Source organism: Bufo gargarizans, chromosome 4, assembly GCF_014858855.1.
Source record: "Bufo gargarizans isolate SCDJY-AF-19 chromosome 4, ASM1485885v1, whole genome shotgun sequence".
In the NCBI taxonomy this organism is placed as follows: domain Eukaryota; kingdom Metazoa; phylum Chordata; class Amphibia; order Anura; family Bufonidae; genus Bufo; species Bufo gargarizans.
Window position 1 is genome coordinate 351,995,406 of NC_058083.1, and position 19,653 is coordinate 352,015,058.

Sequence of the window (19,653 nt, forward strand, 5' to 3'; positions counted from 1 at the left end):
TAAGCAAGAGGCATCACTAACCAAACACTGCCATGAAGACCAAGGAACTCTCTAAACAAGTAAGGGACAATGTTGTTGAGAAGTACAAGTCAGGGTTAGGTTATACAAATATATCCAAATCTTTGATGATCCCCAGGAGCACCATCAAATCTATCATAACCAAATGGAAAGAACATAGCACAACAGCAAACCTGCAAAGAGATGGCTGCCCCCAAAACTCACGGACCGGGCAAAGAAAGCATTAATCCTAGAGGCAGCACAAAGGCCTAAGGTAACCCTGGAGGAGCTGCAGAGTTCCACAACAGAGACTCTAGTATCTGTACATAGGACGACAATAAGCCGTATGCGCCATAGAGTTGGGCTTTATGGCAGAGTGGCCAAAATAAAGCCATTATTTTCATTAAAAAAACAAAAAGGCCCGTTGTGAGTATGCAAAAAGGCATGTGGGAGACTCCCAAAATGTATGGAGGAAGGTGCTCGGCACTGATAAGACTAAAATTAAACTTTTCGGCCATCAAAGAAAACGCAATGTCTGGAGCAAACCCCACACATCACATCACCCAAAGAACATCATCCCCACAGTAAATAATGGTGGTGGCAGCATCATGCTGTGGGGATGTTTTTCAGAAGCCGGGACTGGGAAACTGGTCAGAGTTGAGGGAAAGATGGATGGTAATAAATACAGGGATATTCTTGAGCAAAACCTGTACCACTCTGAGTGATTTGAAGCTAGGACGGAGGTTCACCTTCCAGCAGGACAATGACCCCAAACACACTGCTAAAGCAACACTTGGTTTAAGGGGAAACATGTAAATGTGTTGGAATGCCTAGTCAAAGCCCAGATATCAATACAATAGAAAATCTGTGGTCAGATTTAAAGATTGCTGTTCGCAAGGAGCTGGAGCCAGTGGCGTGCCTAGGTGGGAGCGGGGGGGTGCCGTTTGCCCTGGGAGCCGGCCCTCAGGGGGTGCCAGAAGCAATGAGCGTTTCCATTAATACAGATACTGCGGCAGGGCATGGGAGCGCATAGTTCCCTGCCCCGCCGCCGATCACCGCCATAGGCTTCAGGGCTAGTAGGCCTGAGGCCTATGCGGTAGTGAAATCCCGACGCAGGTGTGCATGATGGCGTCATTGCACGCGCCTGTGCCGGGATGCAGCAGCACAGTGAATTGTGCGCGCCTTCCTCTGCGAGCAAGCGCCTGGACATAGGTGAGTATTTAGCATTTATTTTTTTTATATTTTTTTATATTTTTTTATTTTATGTGCCAACTTTGGGGGGACACGGGGAGGACACAGGGAGGACACAGGAGCACATGTGGGGGAAAAATATTATAGTGGGATACTGTGTGGGGGCAAATTATTATGGGAGGGATTACTATGTGGGGGCAATAATTATGGGAGGGATTACTATGTGGGGGGCAAATTACTATATGGCGCAATGTGGGGGAAACTACTGCATTGGGAAAGTGTGGAGGAAACTACTCTGTGGGGGCAGTGTGGGGGAAACTACTGTGTGGGGGCAGTGTGGGGGAAACTACTGTGTGGGGGCATTGTGGGGGAAACTACTGTGTAGGGGCAGTGTGGGGTAAACTACTGTTTGGAGTGCAGTGTGGGAAAAACTACTGTGTGGGGGCAGTCTGGGGGAAACTACAGAAACTACTGTGTGGGGACAGTGTGGGGGAAACTATTGTGTGGGGGCAGTGTGGGGGAAAGTACTGTGTGGGGGGGCAGTGTGGGGGAAACTACTGTGTGGGGGCAGTGTGGGGGGAAACTACTGTGTGGGGGCAGTGTGGGGGAAACTACTGTGTGGGGGCAGTGTGGGGGAAACTACTGTGTGGGGGCAGTGTGGGGGAAACTACTGTGTGGGGGCAGTGTGGGGGAAACTACTGTGTGGGGCAGTGTGGGGGAAATTACTGTGGGGGCAGTGTGGGGGACACTACTGTGTGGGGGCAGTGTGTGGGAAATCACTGTATGGGGGAAAGGACTGTGTGGGGGCAGTGTGGGGAAACTACTGTGTGGGGGCAGTGTGGGGGACATTGCAGTGTGGAGGAAATTACTGTGTTGGGGCAGTGTGGGGACACTACTGTGTGGCGGCAGTGTAGGGTAAATTACTGTATGGGGAAATTACTGTGTAGGGGCAGAGTGGGGAAAATTACTGTGTGGGGGCAGTGTGGGGGAAATTGCTGTATGGGGGAAGTTTCTGTATGGGGCAGTGTGGGGGAAATTACTGTGGGGGCAGTGTGGGGGAAACTACTGTATGGGAGCAGTGTGGGGAAAATTACTGTGTGGGGAAAATTACTATATGAGGCAGTGTGGGGAAAATTACTATATGAGGCAGTGTGGGGGAAACTACTGCATGGGGGGAAGTGTGGGGAAAATTACTATAGGGGGGCAGTGTGAGGGAAATTACTGTGTGGGGGAAATTACTGTGTGGGGGCAAGTGTGGGAGAAATTACTGTGTGGTGCAAATTACTAGATGGGGCAGTGTGGGGGAAATTACTATGTGGCGGCAAATTACTATGGGGGGATTACTATGTGGGTGCAGTGTGGGGGAGTATGGCTGTAGTCACGATCAGCAGTATTATTCATGTAGTATTGTACGGTACTGATCCTAATAGCGCTTGCCGAAGGTAATAGATTACCTTTAAGGAGTTAAGTTACAGCACAAATGCATATACTATATTACCATTGTTGTGGGTAACTGCTGTTAATTTGAATGCAATTACAGGAGGCATCATACAATCAGACTTTAATATACTTATTATTGGGGAGGCACTGTAGGGGCAAATCTATTATTTCTCGGGACACTGTACAGGGATTATTACCTGGAGTACAATATAGGGTGTTATTACTCATTGTGGGGGAAATTACTGTATGGAGGCAGTGTGGGGAAATTACTATATGGGGGCAGTGTGTGGGAAATTACTGTATGGGGGCAGTGTGAGGTAAATTACTGTATGGGGACAGTGTGAGGGAAATTACTATATGGGGGCAGTGTGGGGGAAATTACTTTATGGAAACTTGCAGGATGACAGGCCTAACTGGATGGACAAATGTCTTTTTTCGGCCTTATGTACTTATGTACTATGGGAGCAGTGTGGGGGTGTTTCTATTAGGGGGCATTATTTTTGGGGACACTATACAGGCATTATTACCTGGAGCACAATAAAAGGTGTTATTACTGGAGGCACTCTAGGGGACATTATAACTGCTGTGGACACTATAGGGACATTTGGGGTAATTTATCAAACTGGTGTAAAGTAGAACTGGCTTAGTTGCCCATAGCAGCCAATCAGAATTCACCTTTCATATTTGACAGCTCTTTTGGAAATCCAGTTCTACCTTACACCAGTTTGATAAATGACTCTAATTATGTCTACTGGGGTCACTATTTTTTCAGCACTATAGTACCTGGGGCATTGGGGGGCACAATGGGCACAGTATTGGGGGTGGCAGCAGGATGACACTGTGGGGACACCAGAATTGGGGGGGGGGGGCGGGGTTGATGGAAAAACTGAGAAATCTAACATGTCTGTGTTACAAACTCTGTAGAGATGAGATGCGGCTGAAAGAATTTGTCATGGTGGTCTAACAGAGGAGAAGAGGAAAGAGAAGGTCTACATGACAGGAGATGTCCCTGGATGTAAGAGGTATGTGGTCAAGTATTGGGGGGGGGGGGGGAGAGAGAAAGGACCTGCCCCCACACAAAAATGGGCAAAAATCCCAGTGGCAAGATGTGGCAAGCTCATAGATATTTATCCAAAGCGACTTGGAGCTGTGATTGTCACAAAAGGTGGCTCTACAAAGTATTGACTTTAGAGGGGTGAATAGTTATGCACATTGACTTTTTCAGTTATTTTGTCCTATATGTTGTTTGCTTCACAATAAAATAAAAAAACTTCTTCAAAGTTGTGGACCTGTTCTGTAAATTAAATTATGCAAATCCTCAAAGAATCCATGTTAATTCCAGGTTGTGAGGCACCAAAACACGAAAAAAATCAAGGGGGGTAAATACTTTTGCAAGGCACTGTATCTACTAAGACCTGATAAAATGTGAAGTTGCATGTATTGCGCATCATTAGTACCAATTTACGCAATCGTAAAAATAATGATGAGTTCAGGAATTCTACAATTCGCGAATTTATTGCAAATACTATGCAAAAGATTAGCAAAAACGAATAATGCCTATGCCGCTCATCACTTTTTCACAATTAATATCTGTTTTGCCTTACTAAAATTAAACCAATGCAGCAATGAGGTGTAGGCTTTGCTGAAGGAAGATTCCCAGGTCATGATTCTCAGAATATGCATAGATTGGCAATAGTGGTATACATGTGCCAGTGGCATGAACAAGAAAAGGGTTGTCACTAAGAAACCAATCCGAATGCTATAGTGCAGTGTAAAAACCATAAGGCCCCTTTCACGCGGCCGTTGCAGAAAAATGTGCGGGTGCGTTCTTTTTTTTCCGCGCGAGTGCAAAACATTGTAATGCGTTTTGCACTCACGTGAGAAAAATCGGCATGTTTGGTATCCAAACCTGAACTTCTTCACAGAAGTTCGGGCTTGGGATCGGTATTCTGTAGATTGTATTATTTTCCCTTATAACATGGTTATAAGGGAAAATAATAGCATTCTGAATACAGAATGCATAGTAAAATAGTGCTGGAGGGGAAAAAAATAATAATAATAACAATTTAACTCACCTTAGTCCACTTGCTTGCGTAGCCGGCATCTCCTTCTGTCTTGATCTTAGCTTTGTGTAGCAACAAGGACCTTTGGTGACGTCACAGTCATCACATGATCCATCACCATGGTAAAAGATCATGTGATGGATCATGTGATGACTGTGACATCACCAAAGGTCCTTGTTGCTACACAAAGCTAAGATCAAGACAGAAGGAGATGCCGGCTATGCGAGCAAGTGGACTAAGGTGAGTGAAATTATTTTTTATTTTTTTTAACCCCTCCAGCCATACATTTTACTATGTATTCATAATGCTATTATTTTCCCTTATAACCATGTTATAAGGGAAAATAATAATGATCGGGTCTCCATCCCGATCGTCTCCTAGCAACCATGCGTGAAAATCGCAAGCACTTGCTTGCGGATGCTTGAGATTTTTCACGTAACCCCATTCACTTCTATGGGGCCTGCGTTGCGCGAAAAACGCACAATGAGGAGCATGCTGTGATTTTCACGCAACGCACAAGTGATGCGTGAAAATCACCGCTCATGTGAACAGCCCCATAGAAATGAATGGGTCAGGATTCAGTGCGGGTGCAATGAGTTCACTTCACGCATTGCACCCGCGCGGAATACTCGCTTGTGTGAAAGGGGGCCTAAATGTAGTCAAGAGAAAACCAGAAGGTGTGAGGAACAAGGCTGAGGTCAAGATCAGGATTAAATTCAGTAAAATAGCAGTAACATTTAATATTTGTTTGAGCTTTTTTTTATTATGAATAGGAGGGTTGCTTTATTATTTGTGATAATATTATATTTTCTAATTGTGAAGTAAAGTATATAGTGCTATTGAAATAATGACTCTTTTTTTTTTTTCTTCTCTCTAGTCTTATGTAACCTGCATCTTGGGATTAAAATATGTGGGTTTCGTAATTATATGTTTTGGTGTTACAAATTCAATATGTGCAGCTATATTTGGCAAACTTGTTCAGTATACTGGGAGAATTCCTTTGTTTTTACTTGGTAAGTAAAATAAAGTCTGATTGTATGATGTCTCCTGTAATTGTATTCAAATTCCCAGCAGTTACCCACAACAATGGCAATACAGTATATGCATTTGTGCTGTTATTTAACTCCTTAAAGGTAATCTATTACTTTTGGCAAGAGCTATTAGGTACAATACAGTACAGTACTATATGAATAATACTGCTGGTCATGACTACAGCCATGAACTGTAGTCCTGCAGTCTTCTCTGTTATGTGTGTGCACTCAGGAGTTCTCTCAATGTATTCCAGTACCAGTTTGTGGGCACACAGCAGGGCAACGGGGGTGAGTATCAGGATACAGGATTAAAGGAGTCTCCTGCAGCAGCACTATTCATGTATTATTGTACATAGGTCTTGACAGAGGTAACAATTTCCATTAAGGACCCAACAAACGTTTTATTTTTATCCTCCTACCGTAGCCTTGAGCCATAACTATTTAACTTTTCTGTTCACATAGTAGGAACAGGCTTGTTTTTTGCAGGACAAGTTGTATTTGAAATGGTACCAATTAATTCACCATATCATCTATTGTAAAACAGGAAAAAATATTTCTGGGATGCACTTCAAAATAAAAATTGAAATTCTGTCATTGTTTTGGGGGTTTTGCTTTTACGGCATTCACTGTACACTAAAAATCACATGCAAACTTTATCCTGTTGCTAACAACAATTATAGAGGTAACAAATTTATTGTATTTTTTCGCCCTATAAGATACACCTGCCCATGAGACACATCTAGGTTTCAGAGTAGGACAAAAAGAAAAAATATTTTTTCATTAGACCTCAGATCAGACCACCAATCAGACCCCCAATATTAATCAGACCTCAGCTCACAGCCCCAATCAGACACCCAATATTAATAAGACCCCAATAAGACCTCAAATGAGAGCTACAATCAGACTTCAGCTCAGAGCTCAATTAGACCTTAGATAAGAGCCCCAATATAAATAAGACCTCCCATTCAGAGCTAAGATCAGACCCCTATACTTCAGATGAGACCCCCATGCCTCAGATCAAACTCTCATGTCTCTAATCAGTCCCCTATGCCTCAGATCAGACCCCCATGCCTCAGATCAATTCCCATGACTCAAATCAGACCCCCATGCCTCAAATCAGACCCCCATGCCATAGAGAAAAAATTAAAATAAACTTACCTTTCCTGCTCCAGACGTCACCACTCCTAGGGATCAGCTCTCTTCTTCCTGCCAAATGCTGTGACCCGATGAGCACAGCATGAGGTCACAGAGCATCCTCACTCTGTGCGTAGTCATAGCACAGCCAACAGCAGAGGACCATGAAATGGTGAGTACAGAGCCCAGGGAGTGCTGCATTCACCGCTTCCCGGTCCTCCTTCCTGGGTCCTCATTAGTATTCGCCCCATAAGACTCAGTGGGGAAAAAGTGTGTCTTATGGAGTAAAAAAAAAGGTATATAGTTTTCGTTTTATTACTTTTTAGAAAATAAAAACCTTTGAATTTTTTTTTACTTGCATTGTCATATTCTGACACCCATACAGTTCTATTATTTCCATCTACAGGGCTATGTGAGGGCTTGATTTTTACAGGACGAGCTGCAGTTTTTATTGGTACCATTTTGGTACATGCCACTTTTTAAAGGGTTTATCCAATGTGTAAAACATGCTCCTCATATAGATTAGCTGGGGAGTGGGGTAAGTATAATCTATATGAGGTGCCCAAAAATTGCGGGATATGTTTTACATGTTGGATTGTGCCTTTAAACATTGCCTATGTAAAATTGGGAAGGGGTGACTTGAATTTAAATATTTGTATGATTTGTTATATTTTTAAAAACTTTAACTTTTTTTATTGTAACTTTTAATCTCCTTAGGGCCTTAAATATTCAATCCTTTGGTCGTTTAGTCCATAGACTGCAAAAATATACTATTGCAGTCTATGAGATTTTGACAAACTGCCTATTAAGCCACAGGCTGGGCTTAACAGGCAATTCATTATGGCCAGCTTGTGAGGCCCCTTCCTGCCATACTAACCCATTGGAACCCTGTTATTTTGCTTCAGGGGCAGCCCCCTTACTCTGTCTAAACCCTCAGATACCATTGTCACTATTGACAACAGCTTCTGAGGGGTTAAATGATGGGTCATTGCAACTGGGTATCAGCTGTATTACACAGCTGGTACCTGTTGCATGTGGGAAGGGCTAAACTTGCACCTCAGACATTCAGGCACATCTGAGGTTATGAAGCAGTTATAGAGTTTTAGCGATTAACGACTTGATCACATTTAGCAATTTAAAACTGATGACAGGCAAGCATTTTCAAGCAAAGATTATCATGTACAAATTTGTTTGCAAACGATTGTTTACTTAATTATTAGAGGATCATTCACTGTATTTAGAAAGCAATGATTAACATGGCTGTACCTTTATATTGCCACAAGTTTCTGGTGCTGAGAGTTGTCAAAATCTGATGATGGGTGGGAGTGCTGGGTGTCGTCCCCCGACTGTTAATGACTTATCCTGCTCATCAATATCAAGAGACTCGGAAACCACTTGCAAACCCTCAAAAATGGATGTATTTCAACAGACCTACAAAAACAAATATATAAAACAAATATAATGTATAATGAATGAATACACACTGAGCAAAAATATAAATGCAACACTTTTGGTTTTGCTCCCATTTTGCATGAGCTGAATTAAAAAAAATCTGAAACATTTTCTACATACACAAAAGACCCATTACTCTCAAATATTGTTCACAAATCTGTCTAAGGCTGCATACACACGGCCGATGTGCGGTCGTTCCGTGCTTTGGGGACCATAATTGCGGTCCCCAATGCACGGGCAACATCCGTGCAGCAGGCCGGACCCATTCAACTTGAATGGGTCCATGGTCTGTCCGCACTGCCCAAAAAATGACATGTCATATTTATTTGTGGTGCGGAACAACGGAAAGAAACATCACGGAAGCACTCTGTAATGCTTCCGGTGTTCTGTTCCGTGATTCTGTTCCACATCTTTGGAATTGCGGACCCATTCAAGTGAATGGGTCCACATCTGTGATGCGTGGTGCACACGGCCGGCGGCAGTGGACTGCCAACCTGCCGTTTGCGGGCCGCATGAGGCCTAAATCTGTTTTAGTGAGCACTTCTCCTTTCCCGAGATAATCCATCCTACCTCACAGGTGTGGCTTATCAAGGTGCTGATTAGACAGCATGAAAACAGTGACTTATGCGTCAACAGAACGCCTCTCCAAAGTGTCAGATGCCATTGAATATGAGCATTTGTCCACTCAAGTCGGTTGCGACGATGAACTGCAGTCAGGTCCAGACCCCGATGAGGACAACAAGCATGCAGATGAGCTTCCCTGAGACAGTTTCTAACAATTTGTGCTGAAATTCTTTGGTTATGCAAACCAATTCTTGCTGCAGCTGTCCGGGTGGCTGGTCTCATGATCTTCATGATCATGAGATCATGATCATGCTGGCCTTCATGATCGTTCATGTAGGTAAACATTCTGGATGTGGAGGTCCTGGGCTGGTGTGGTTACACGTGGTCTGCAGTTGTGAGGCTGGTTGGGTGTACTGCCAAATTCTCTGAAACACCTTTGGAGACGGCTTATGGCAGAGAAATGAACATTCATTGCACAGGCAACAGCTCTGGTAGACATTTCTGCAGTCAGCATGCCAATTGCACGCTCCCTCAAATGTTGCAACATCTGTGGCTCTGTGCTGTGTGATCAAACTGCACATTTCAGAGTGGTCTTTTATTGTGGGAAATCTAAGGCACACCTGTGCAATATTTATGCTGTCCAATCAGCATCTTGATATGCCACACTTGTCTCGGGCAAAGGAGAAGTGCTCACTAACACAGATTTAGACAGATTTGTGATCAATATTTGAGAGTAATGGGTCTTTTGTGTATGTAGAAAATGTTTCAGATTTTTTAGTTCAGCTCATGCAAAATGGGAGCAAAACCTAAAGTGTTGCGTTTATATTTTTGCTCAGTGTAATTATAATAATATAACGATATATAAAATATAACTACCAGTATATAAAGAGAAAGGTACTTTCAATACAGATAGATTGTGCTTCTTCCTTATTAACAGTGTAAGCAGGGTCTGTCAAATTTAGTATTAGAAAGTATATAATAAACAAATGGGAACACTATAAGCAGCTATTCAACAATGAGTGCTTTCAGATATCATCTAGGTAGAATTTGAAAATGCTCCATGTATCAGATTGATAAATATCTAAGCCCAAATGCCACATTGTACTTTATTGTGTTCAGTGTATAACCAATTTTTATTTATTTATTATTATTAATAGGAGCAGCTATTAATATTGGATGTATTATTGGCTTCTTGATCTGGAAACCAGCAACTGGCAATTTTGCAGTGTTTTTTGTAATGTCTGGGCTATGGGGCATTGCAGATGCAGTGTGGCAGACACTATTAAGCTGTAAGTATAAATAGCTTGTCATAAAAAAAAGAAAGAAAATATATAGTTATAGGTTTTAGATGAGGCTTTTGCTATTCTTTCTGTACACTAACTTTTTCAACAGAATGACATACAGTAATTTGCCCACTTACCCTTGGATGGCACTTATCACATTATCCAATTTTTACTATACATTTTGTTGCATAACATAACAATTTGTCTACAGCCACATTGTATTTTTTTATTTTTAATAACGGTAAAGCTCCAAGAATATATACTCAGTGATTAAATGGAACTTTCATTTATCAAGTCCTAGTGGTAATCTCAATTACCCCTCCCCCAAATTTTTGTATTCCGAGACAATTCCCACTGGAGATGCAGTTCATCCACCTTTGGCAACCTACATTTAGACAACGGTATAGTGAGGCGCCAAGAACAGGTAACTGGTTACAGGAAGGGTATGTGTAAAGGGATGGAGCAGGTGTATATAGGCTCAGGTGGCAGATAAGCCAGCGGTCAAGTAAAAAAAAGACACATAAAACATCACAGATGCTAAAAAGGGATGTCAAAAAATTGAGTCAAGGGACTTACTTCACCGGGGAGGAGGGTGAACAGGATAAACTCAAGACACCTGTCCTCCTAACCTCCCCTGTCGAGGTCGCCTGTAAGATGGATGCACACCCCGTCCTTGTGATGGAGATGAACTGGAGGACTTCCAAATCAAGGATGCTTTTTTTATTCTTATAATAAAGTAAAAGCTCAACGCGTTTCGAGGATTACAGATAGGTCCCCTTTATCAGGAGCACATAGACAAGCATAACGTTATATTTAAAGGGAATCTGTCAGCTCAGAAATCCCACAACAAGAGCAAGTGGTGTATAGTGTCAATAACGTTGAGTCCAATTACGTCATTTTTATCTTCATACTCACTTGCATTCTGATACTGTACTCCTACAAATGGTAGTTAAATGCACAGAGAGGACTCCCGAACTCATGCAAATAAAGGAGAAGACTTAAGGTGAAGTCTTCTCAATGCTTTTTACTGCAGATTTGTGGAAGCACAGCATCGGAATGCAAGTGAGCATGTAGATAAAAATGTCATAATCTGACTCAGTGTCAGGGGAGGTTTTGGAGTGGACAGATTCCCTTTAATTGTGTTTTCCACGCTCCTGATATTGATGATCTATCTTGAAGGGGAGCTGAGCTGTAAGTAATCTCGTTTGTAGTTTCCTCTGAACATAACAGCCATCATAATGACCCCTGAAAATAAGTCCCATGCATAGTGTCCCCTCTAAATAAGTGTAATCATAGTGCCCCATGCAACTACATCCCATGTCCCGTTAGCATGCCCCTTAAATAAGTGCCATAATAGTGCCCTTTGTAAATATGTCCCAGGAATCATAACCATGCTCATTGTAAATAAGTGTTCCTTTTAAATATCTCACATCCTACTGCCTATAACTAAATTCTACAAACTGCTGTGCAGTGATAGAACATTAAAATAATACTTTCTGTTCTGCCAACAAGACCTGCAAACCAGGTCTTATCGGGCTCCTGTGAAAGTATTCATGTGGCACAAGACCATCATTGTGCTTCCTGCATCACTAACATTGTGCTGGATACTAGCTGGACTGTTTCTGTCACACTTCTCCCATAGAAGTCAATGAGCCATCTCAGTCACCAGCTTCCTAAGGCCCATGTGGCTGCTATAAAGTTTATCTTTGATATGCTATGGCCATTCCAAGAATAATAGAATTTAAAAAAATATACAATTAGAAAACAATAGAAGAAAAAAAGTTTCAATAGAAAAATAAATGTAGGTGTTACATTTTCTTACAGATCGAGATAGTGAAGAAGAGCCTGCACATGTGTGCGCTGCTCTCCATTCATTTCAGTGTGAATTACAGAAACAGCTTTGGTATTTTACTTGGTATCAACAATGTATTATAAAAACACTAAACAATGGCACTGGAATCAAATACAGTGGTCCCTTAAGTTACAATATTAATTGGTTCTGGGATGATCATTGCATGTTAAAACCATAGTAACTTGAGTCTATAACTATGGAGCAATAGTAATCTGTCCCAAAGGCCCAAAATATCATCCAAGAGAAGAGACAATGAAAATAAGACATATAAAGCAAATCCTTACATATGAAAGTCAGGAATAGATGCTGAAAGCTGTAAGTCGCTTTCTATGATGAGGACAGAAACTTTTTCAATGTTCCCTGAAGTACACACCGTACCAGAAAAATAAAAGGGAGCTGCCTCCATCTGACGTTCAAAGGAGCGGCTCATCCTGGCACAGACAGATGGCAGTACAGGATATGTAGTACTGCGCTGTGCTGTAAAAAGGAGCTACTACAGACCAAATACAGGTGTTGGCAAGAGAAATGGCAAGATTGATTGGTTGGACCTGATACTGAGGCATTGCATGTTTGGTACGATTTAAACTTACGATGGTCCAGAAAAGGCCATGGTATGTTGAAAATATTGTATCCGAAGGCCATTGTATCTTGACGGCCCATTGTATTTGCATTGCCTTATTTCTTCCGAGAGGTACACTATTTTAAAAGGGCATTCTTTTAGCTTCAAACAAAATTTTTAACATTCGACAGAATCCTTTTAACAGTATATGTATCAAAACTTATGAGCAGTCACAGGGGGCATTTATCATTTTTTCGATGCCACAATTGCCGCAACAAAGTTGCAAATTAAGGCGCATGGCATCTGTGCACCATAATTTGCAACTTTTTGTTTTTCTTGGCACTTTCTAAAGTGCCAAGAAAATGGGCGTGACTTAGTAGAAGGGGCGTGGCTTCGAGCCGCCTGCCGCATTAACTATAACTTTTGCCAGAAAGTGCGGAAGTTATAGCTGAAGTCTATGACAGGCTGTAGCTGGCGTAGACTTCACTTTGTGGCGCACAGCAGGGCAGAGGTGTGCCTGATTTATTAAGAGACTTCTGCCTCTTAACAAATAAGGCACATATCACGCCAGTGCAGGGAGATCAAGACTGGCGGATGGATATATCTCCCTCACTTTGTTTGCACAATTTAACATAATCAATATACTCATCGCTAGCTGTTCGCAAATAAAGTTGAAGGAAATTAAAAACTTGCCTATTCTCTGATTTCCTGCTACTGAACTATATATCCTATAGTAATATAGTTTATATGGCCAAAAAGGACATCTGTCCATCCAGTTCAGCCTGTTATCCTGAAAGTTGATCCAGAGAAAGACAAAAGAAATACTGAGAGGTAGAAGCCAATTGTCCCCACTTTAATATTATTACACTCCAGATATACATCCAGGCCTCTCTTGAACTCTTTCATATCAGAACCTAAGAGCAGGCACTGTGTTCACATAATTGAACATAATCTACAACAGTGGTCCCTCAAGTTACAATATTAATTGGTTCTGGGATAATCATTATAACTTGAGTCCAACTCCATGGAAAACTAGCACTATGTATGCATTGCTGGCTGTTCACAGAGAGATGAGGGAAACAAAACATTTGCCTACTAAACCATATAGTATTTAATTCCACATTGTTGCATGTAGTGGGAATAATAGTAAATAATGGAAATTTGCTGGTAAATGTCGTTTAACAGACAAATGTGCTCATCTCTGGCTTTATTGATTCTCATGTTTTTTTTTTAATTATTGCTCTTATATTTCAGCCTTTTATGGTGTATTGTTTGAAAAGAATAAGGAAGCAGCCTTTGCCAATTTCTCCCTTTGGGAATCCATTGGATTTGCTATTGCATTTGGATATAGCTCATTTTTATGTGTGTATGTTAAACTCTACATATTAATGTGTGTTGTTGTGGTGGGAATTTTGCTATATGGAGCTGTGGAATATCTAGAACACAGAAATACATCTAGAACAAGTGAAGCAGGACCCAAAGATTAACATCACGTGTAGCCTGGACGATGGAGTCACACAGAAAATTAATATTGCTCTTCCTTGGGTCTGTTGTTTTTCAATGCACCATATACTGTATCCTTTGGCCAAAATTTCAGAACCTTGAGGTGACTTGAAATATGCTGTGAATTTTAGTTTAAGACATCATTTATAAAACTAAATTTTAGTTTACTTGTATACAGTTTTTTTCCATATAAATGCGATAACTGAGTCCATGTAGATTATAAGCCCTCACGGGCAGGGTCCTCTCTCTTTCTGTACCAGTTTGTAACTCGTCTTGTTCATTGTCTGTATTATGTATATATACCCATTTTCATATGTGCAGCGCTATGGAATGAATGGTGCTTTAATAATAAATAATGATAATGAGTCATGTGACATTACATGTCTGCTATTAGTACTGGAAGCTTAACCGAGCCTCTAGGTCATGCTGTGTTATTTAAATGTTGCAACCATTTCAGGTTATGGGGATATTTACTAATATCCATTGCACTATTAATGGTAGTGCTATATGTAACGCCCCAGAGGTGCATTACCACCTTTGCACCTCGCTACTATCTCCTATGGTTAACTTAATGTCATCATATGTATTCATTTCCCGGTCTTGCAAAATGTGCATTCATATTTACTGTTATTTAACTGTTCAAGTGTAATATGCCTGGTTCACCAGCAAATGGCGGCATACATGGTAGAGCTATTTTATATAGAATAGAACCCTTATTTCCATTCTAGTGCGCTCTCTAAGAGAGGGAGGAGTTTAGCTAGTTAGAGAAGAAAAAGTTCAGCTTACCCCCTTCTAGGGGAAAGTTCAGCTTACCCCCTTCTAGATGAAGGTTCAGCTTACCCCCTTCTAGAGAATGGTTCAACTTACCCCATTCTGGAAGAAGGTTTAGCTTACCCCCTGCTAGGAGAAGGCTGTCTCTAAGCTAGCCAGAGTAACTTGAGCTCTGCTGGACAGGGAGGCCAAAACTTGGAGCCTCTGAAGCCAGGAATAAAGTTCCATGACAAAGCTAGAGACAGGCCAGCCTACCAAGTAAAGTGCAGCCTAAAGAAGAAGCTGATTTCCTTAGCCAGCCTGTCAGTACAGCAGAGCCAGAGAGCAACAGATGTAGTAGAGCCAAGTGATTTGCCTGCTAGCATTTATGCCAAAGCCTGCTGGTAACCAAGACAAAGTTGGAAGATTGTTTCTTATGAATGTTTACCAAAGTAAAGCTGCTGTTCAACGTTATACAAAGTCTGGACTTCATTTATTTCATCATCCCCTAATTCAAATACCATTTTTTCTGCTTTGGGTGACAACCCCTGGGGTTCCAGAGTATCCAGGTAGGAGCACTGTGGCACGTGCACCAAACATTAAGATACATTATAGGCTACCCTACGCAACTCTGGCATTATTACACCTGGGTACCATCTACTATATCACTATAAGGGGCCCTGTGCCCTTGTTGCTTCACTGCAACTGGCGTCACGACTATAAATATATCCATCACCTAAAAGGGACCCCCGGTTCATGTTGCAGCCTGTCGCATATACAGTCATGTGAAAAAATTAGGACACCCTTTGAAAGCATGTGGTTTTTTGTAACATTTTTAATAAAAGGTTATTTCATCTCCGTTTCAACAATACAGAGAGATTAAAGTAATCCAACTAAACAAAGAAAACTGAAGAAAAGTCTTTTCAAGATCTTCTGTAAATGTCATTCTACAAAAATGCCTATTCTAACTGAGGAAAAAGATAGGACACCCTCACATGTATTCCCTCTTAAATTGGCTCAGATCTCACACAGGTATATCACACCAGGTGCACATAATTAGTAGATCGTTACTCTGCATGTTGAATGAGGCTTGCTCTATTTAAACCTCAGACATTTAGTTTGGTGTGCTCCTGACTGTTGAAGTGAGAGTGAGCACCATGGTGAGAGCAAAAGAGCTGTCAGAGGACTTCAGAAAAAAGATTGTAGCAGCCTATGAGTCTGGGAAGGGATTTAAAAAGATCTCAAAAGATTTTGAAATCAGCCATTCCACTGTCCGGAAGATAGTCTACAAGTGGAGGGCTTTCAAAACAACTGCCAACATGCCCAGGACTGGTCGCCCCAGCAAGTTCACCCCAAGAGCAGACCGCAAGATGCTAAAAGAGGTCTCCAAAAACCCTAAAGTGTCATCTCGAGAACTACAGCAGGCTCTGGCTACTGTTGATGTAGAAGTACATGCCTCTACAATCAGAAAGAGACTGTACAAGTTTAACTTGCATGGGAGGTGTGCAAGGAGGAAACCTTTGCTTTCCAAGAGAAACATCGAGGCCAGACTGACATTTGCCAGAGATAAAGTTGACAAAGACCAGGACTTCTGGAATAATGTTCTTTGGACAGATGAGTCCAAAATTGAATTATTTGGACACAACAGCAAAGGACATGTTTGGCGTAAACCAAACACAGCATTCCAAGAAAAGAACCTCATACCAACTGTGAAGCATGGAGGTGGAAGTGTCATGGTTTGGGGCTGCTTTGCTGCAGCAGGACCTGGTCAGCTCACCATCATAGAATCCACGATGAATTCTACTGTGTATCAGAAGGTGCTTGAAGAACATGTGAGACCATCAGTTAGAAAATTAAAGCTGAAGCGGAACTGGACCATGCAACATGACAATGACCCAAAACATACTAGTAAATCAACCAAAGATTGGCTGAAAAAGAAGAAATGGAGAGTCCTGGAATGGCCAAGTCAAAGTCCAGATTTGAATCCCATTGAGATGCTGTGGGGTGACTTGAAAAGGGCTGTACGTGCAAGAAACCCCTCAAACATCTCACAGCTGAAAAAGTTCTGCATTGAGGAGTGGGGTAAAATTTCCTCAGACCGATGTCGAAGACTGGTAGATAGCTACAAGAACCGTCTCACTGCAGTTATTTCAGCCAAAGGAGGTAACACTCGCTATTAGGGGCAAGGGTGTCCTATCTTTTTCCTCAGTTAGAATAGGCATTTTTGTAGAATGACATTTACAGAAGATCTTGAAAAGACTTTTCTTCAGTTTTCTTTGTTTAGTTGGATTACTTTAATCTCTCTGTATTGTTGAAACGGAGATGAAATAACCTTTTATTAAAAATGTTACAAAAAACCACATGCTTTCAAAGGGTGTCCTAATTTTTTCACATGACTGTATAAAGCAAAAACATATCTCCATATGTCACTCCCTATAGTAAAGTCAGTAAATCAGCAGTTGCTATGGACATCACTTCTTTAATTTTGTGCTGGTTTTCAAAAAATAAAGCTTATACTAGGATCACACAGAGCTGATTGATGCTGTTTTGTTGTTTTACGTTTTAGCCAAAACCAGTAATGGATCGTAAATTAGGAAAAGTATAAAGGAAATACTCTATCCTCCCTATTTTTGCATTCACTCCTTGTTTGGCAAAAAACAAAAAAAAAAAAAAAACTGTATAAACCTGACCATAATAGGTTTCTAAACAGAAATAGGAAGAAAAAATAACAATATAAAAAGGAGGATAACTCACTCTACTATCTCGAAAATAAATCCCAAGTAATCAAATGGTCAGGCAGGGCGCCAAAGGGTGGAACTTCTTAGACAGTGATAATTGAATAGATGCTATTTAGAATGGAAGATAGATAAAAGGAACTAATTAGGAGAGGATGCCATATGTGGTTCTTTATGTGCCTGGGTACCAGGCACAACCAAAGAATGAAAATGTAAAAGGAGAAAATAATAACCACGATAGACCTGGAGGAATAGTTAAGAATAAGGAATAGATTGGAGGAGAGGGATATATATGCCCACTATTTGCCTTGTACGGTATACCAGAACACCACGGTTCACAAGAGGATGCCAAAAGATAAAATATATTAAACTAAATAAACTGATATACCTTAACAGATATTCAGAATTGCTAGATTGTAATAATCAAATTAGAACCATTAGATAGTGAATTTCACTCACTTCACAACAAGGATTTCTAATTGGGATAGCTCAAGACACCCAAAGGAATCCTCCCTATCCTGGATCGCCTGTAGAATCTTAGGATGAAGCAGCAGTCTGAACCACAGATACTTCTTGCAATTTGCTTTATTGGTGTAAAAGCAGGATTTAAAGCTCAACGCTTTTTGGGGAGATTAAATGTCCCCTTCATCAGGATCAAGTCTATACAAAACTGTATCATTGAGAGTCTTCATAATCATCTAGAAAAGCGCCAAATAAATTTCATCTGATGTCACTTCCTGTGACACAGGGCGATGATGACCTCACAAGGGCTCGACCAAATCATGTATACATAGAACAACAATCAAACATACATTCAAGGTATTGTCATTAACATTGGTAGGTCAGTGGGCCCTGAAAAAAAAAAATCTACATGCTATGAAAAGAGATATTATGCACCTCGGTACCAAACCATACTTCCGGTCCATGGAACGCATTGTTTGATGTGAGCAGAGTTTTAGCGGATGCGCCAGAAGGTAGAGTCATTCCAAACAGAGTCGTGGAGCGCATGGAGAAAGTACGCTCAGCCTCAGTGAGCATGTGCCGTATCCTCCGCTATTTGAAAACTGATCGGCAAACTTTAACCCTTTCATGACCAAGGGTCATTGATGCCCCAGTGTCCAGGTCAAAATTTACAAATCTGACATGCGTCACTTTATGTGGTAATAGCTTTGGAACACTTTTACTTATCCACGCAATTCTGAGATTGTTTTCTTGTGACACATTGTACTTCATGATAGTCATATATTTGAGTCAATATATTTCACCTTTATTTATGAAAAATCCCAAATTTACCAAAAATTTTGAAAAAATTCTCAATTTTTCCAAATTTCTATTTCTCTGCTTCTAAAACAGAAAGTCATACCTAATAAAATATCTATTACTTAACATTCCCCATATGTCTACTTTATGTTGGCATCATTTTGGAAATGTCATTTTATTTTTTTAGGACATTAGAAGGCTTAGAAGTTTAGAAGCAATTCTTACAATTTTCAAGAAAATTTCCAAAACCCACTTTTTAAGGACCGGTTCAGGTCTGAAGTGACTTTGTGGGGCTTACATAGTGGAAACCCCCATAAATGACCCCATTGTAGAAAATACACCCCTCAAGTTACTCAAAACTGATTTTACAAACTTTGTTAACCCTTTAGGCGTTCCACAAAAATTAAAGGAAAATGGAGATAAAATTTCACTTTTTGGGCAGATTTTTCATTTTATAATTTTTTTTTCTTTAACACATTGAGGGTTAACAGCCAAACAAAACTCAATATTTATTACCCTGATTCCGTGGTTTACATAAACACCCCACATGTGGTCGTAAACTGCTGTACGGGCACACGGCAGGGCGCAGAAGGAAAGGAATGCCATACGGTTTTTGGATGGCAGATTGTGCTGGATTGGTATTCTGAACGCCATATGTTTTTTATTTTTCTGCCGATCGTCTTGTGCAGGGGCTCGTTTTTGCAGAAAGTGTTGAGGTTTTTATTGGTACCATTTTTGGGTACAAAGGGTTTTTTGATAATTCATTATTACACTTTATGGGGCAAGGTGACCCAAAAATTGGCTGTTTTGGAACAGTTTTCATTTATTTATTTTTACAG

At 41.0% G+C, this 19,653-nt stretch overlaps 1 protein-coding gene across 1 annotated transcript in view; it reads left to right on the forward strand.

Annotated features, from left to right (window-relative positions):
• The window catches only part of UNC93A (unc-93 homolog A), a 41,238-nt gene extending 25,945 nt beyond the window's left edge, over positions 1 to 15,293 (forward strand). Inside the window, exons 7-9 of the mRNA XM_044292283.1 lie at positions 5,569 to 5,704; positions 10,030 to 10,161; positions 13,821 to 15,293. Of these exons, the coding sequence (XP_044148218.1) occupies positions 5,569 to 5,704; positions 10,030 to 10,161; positions 13,821 to 14,053 (501 nt within the window). The 3' untranslated portion in view covers positions 14,054 to 15,293. The remainder of the gene's footprint in view (positions 1 to 5,568; positions 5,705 to 10,029; positions 10,162 to 13,820) is intronic.
• The last annotated feature ends 4,360 nt before the right edge of the window (positions 15,294 to 19,653 follow it).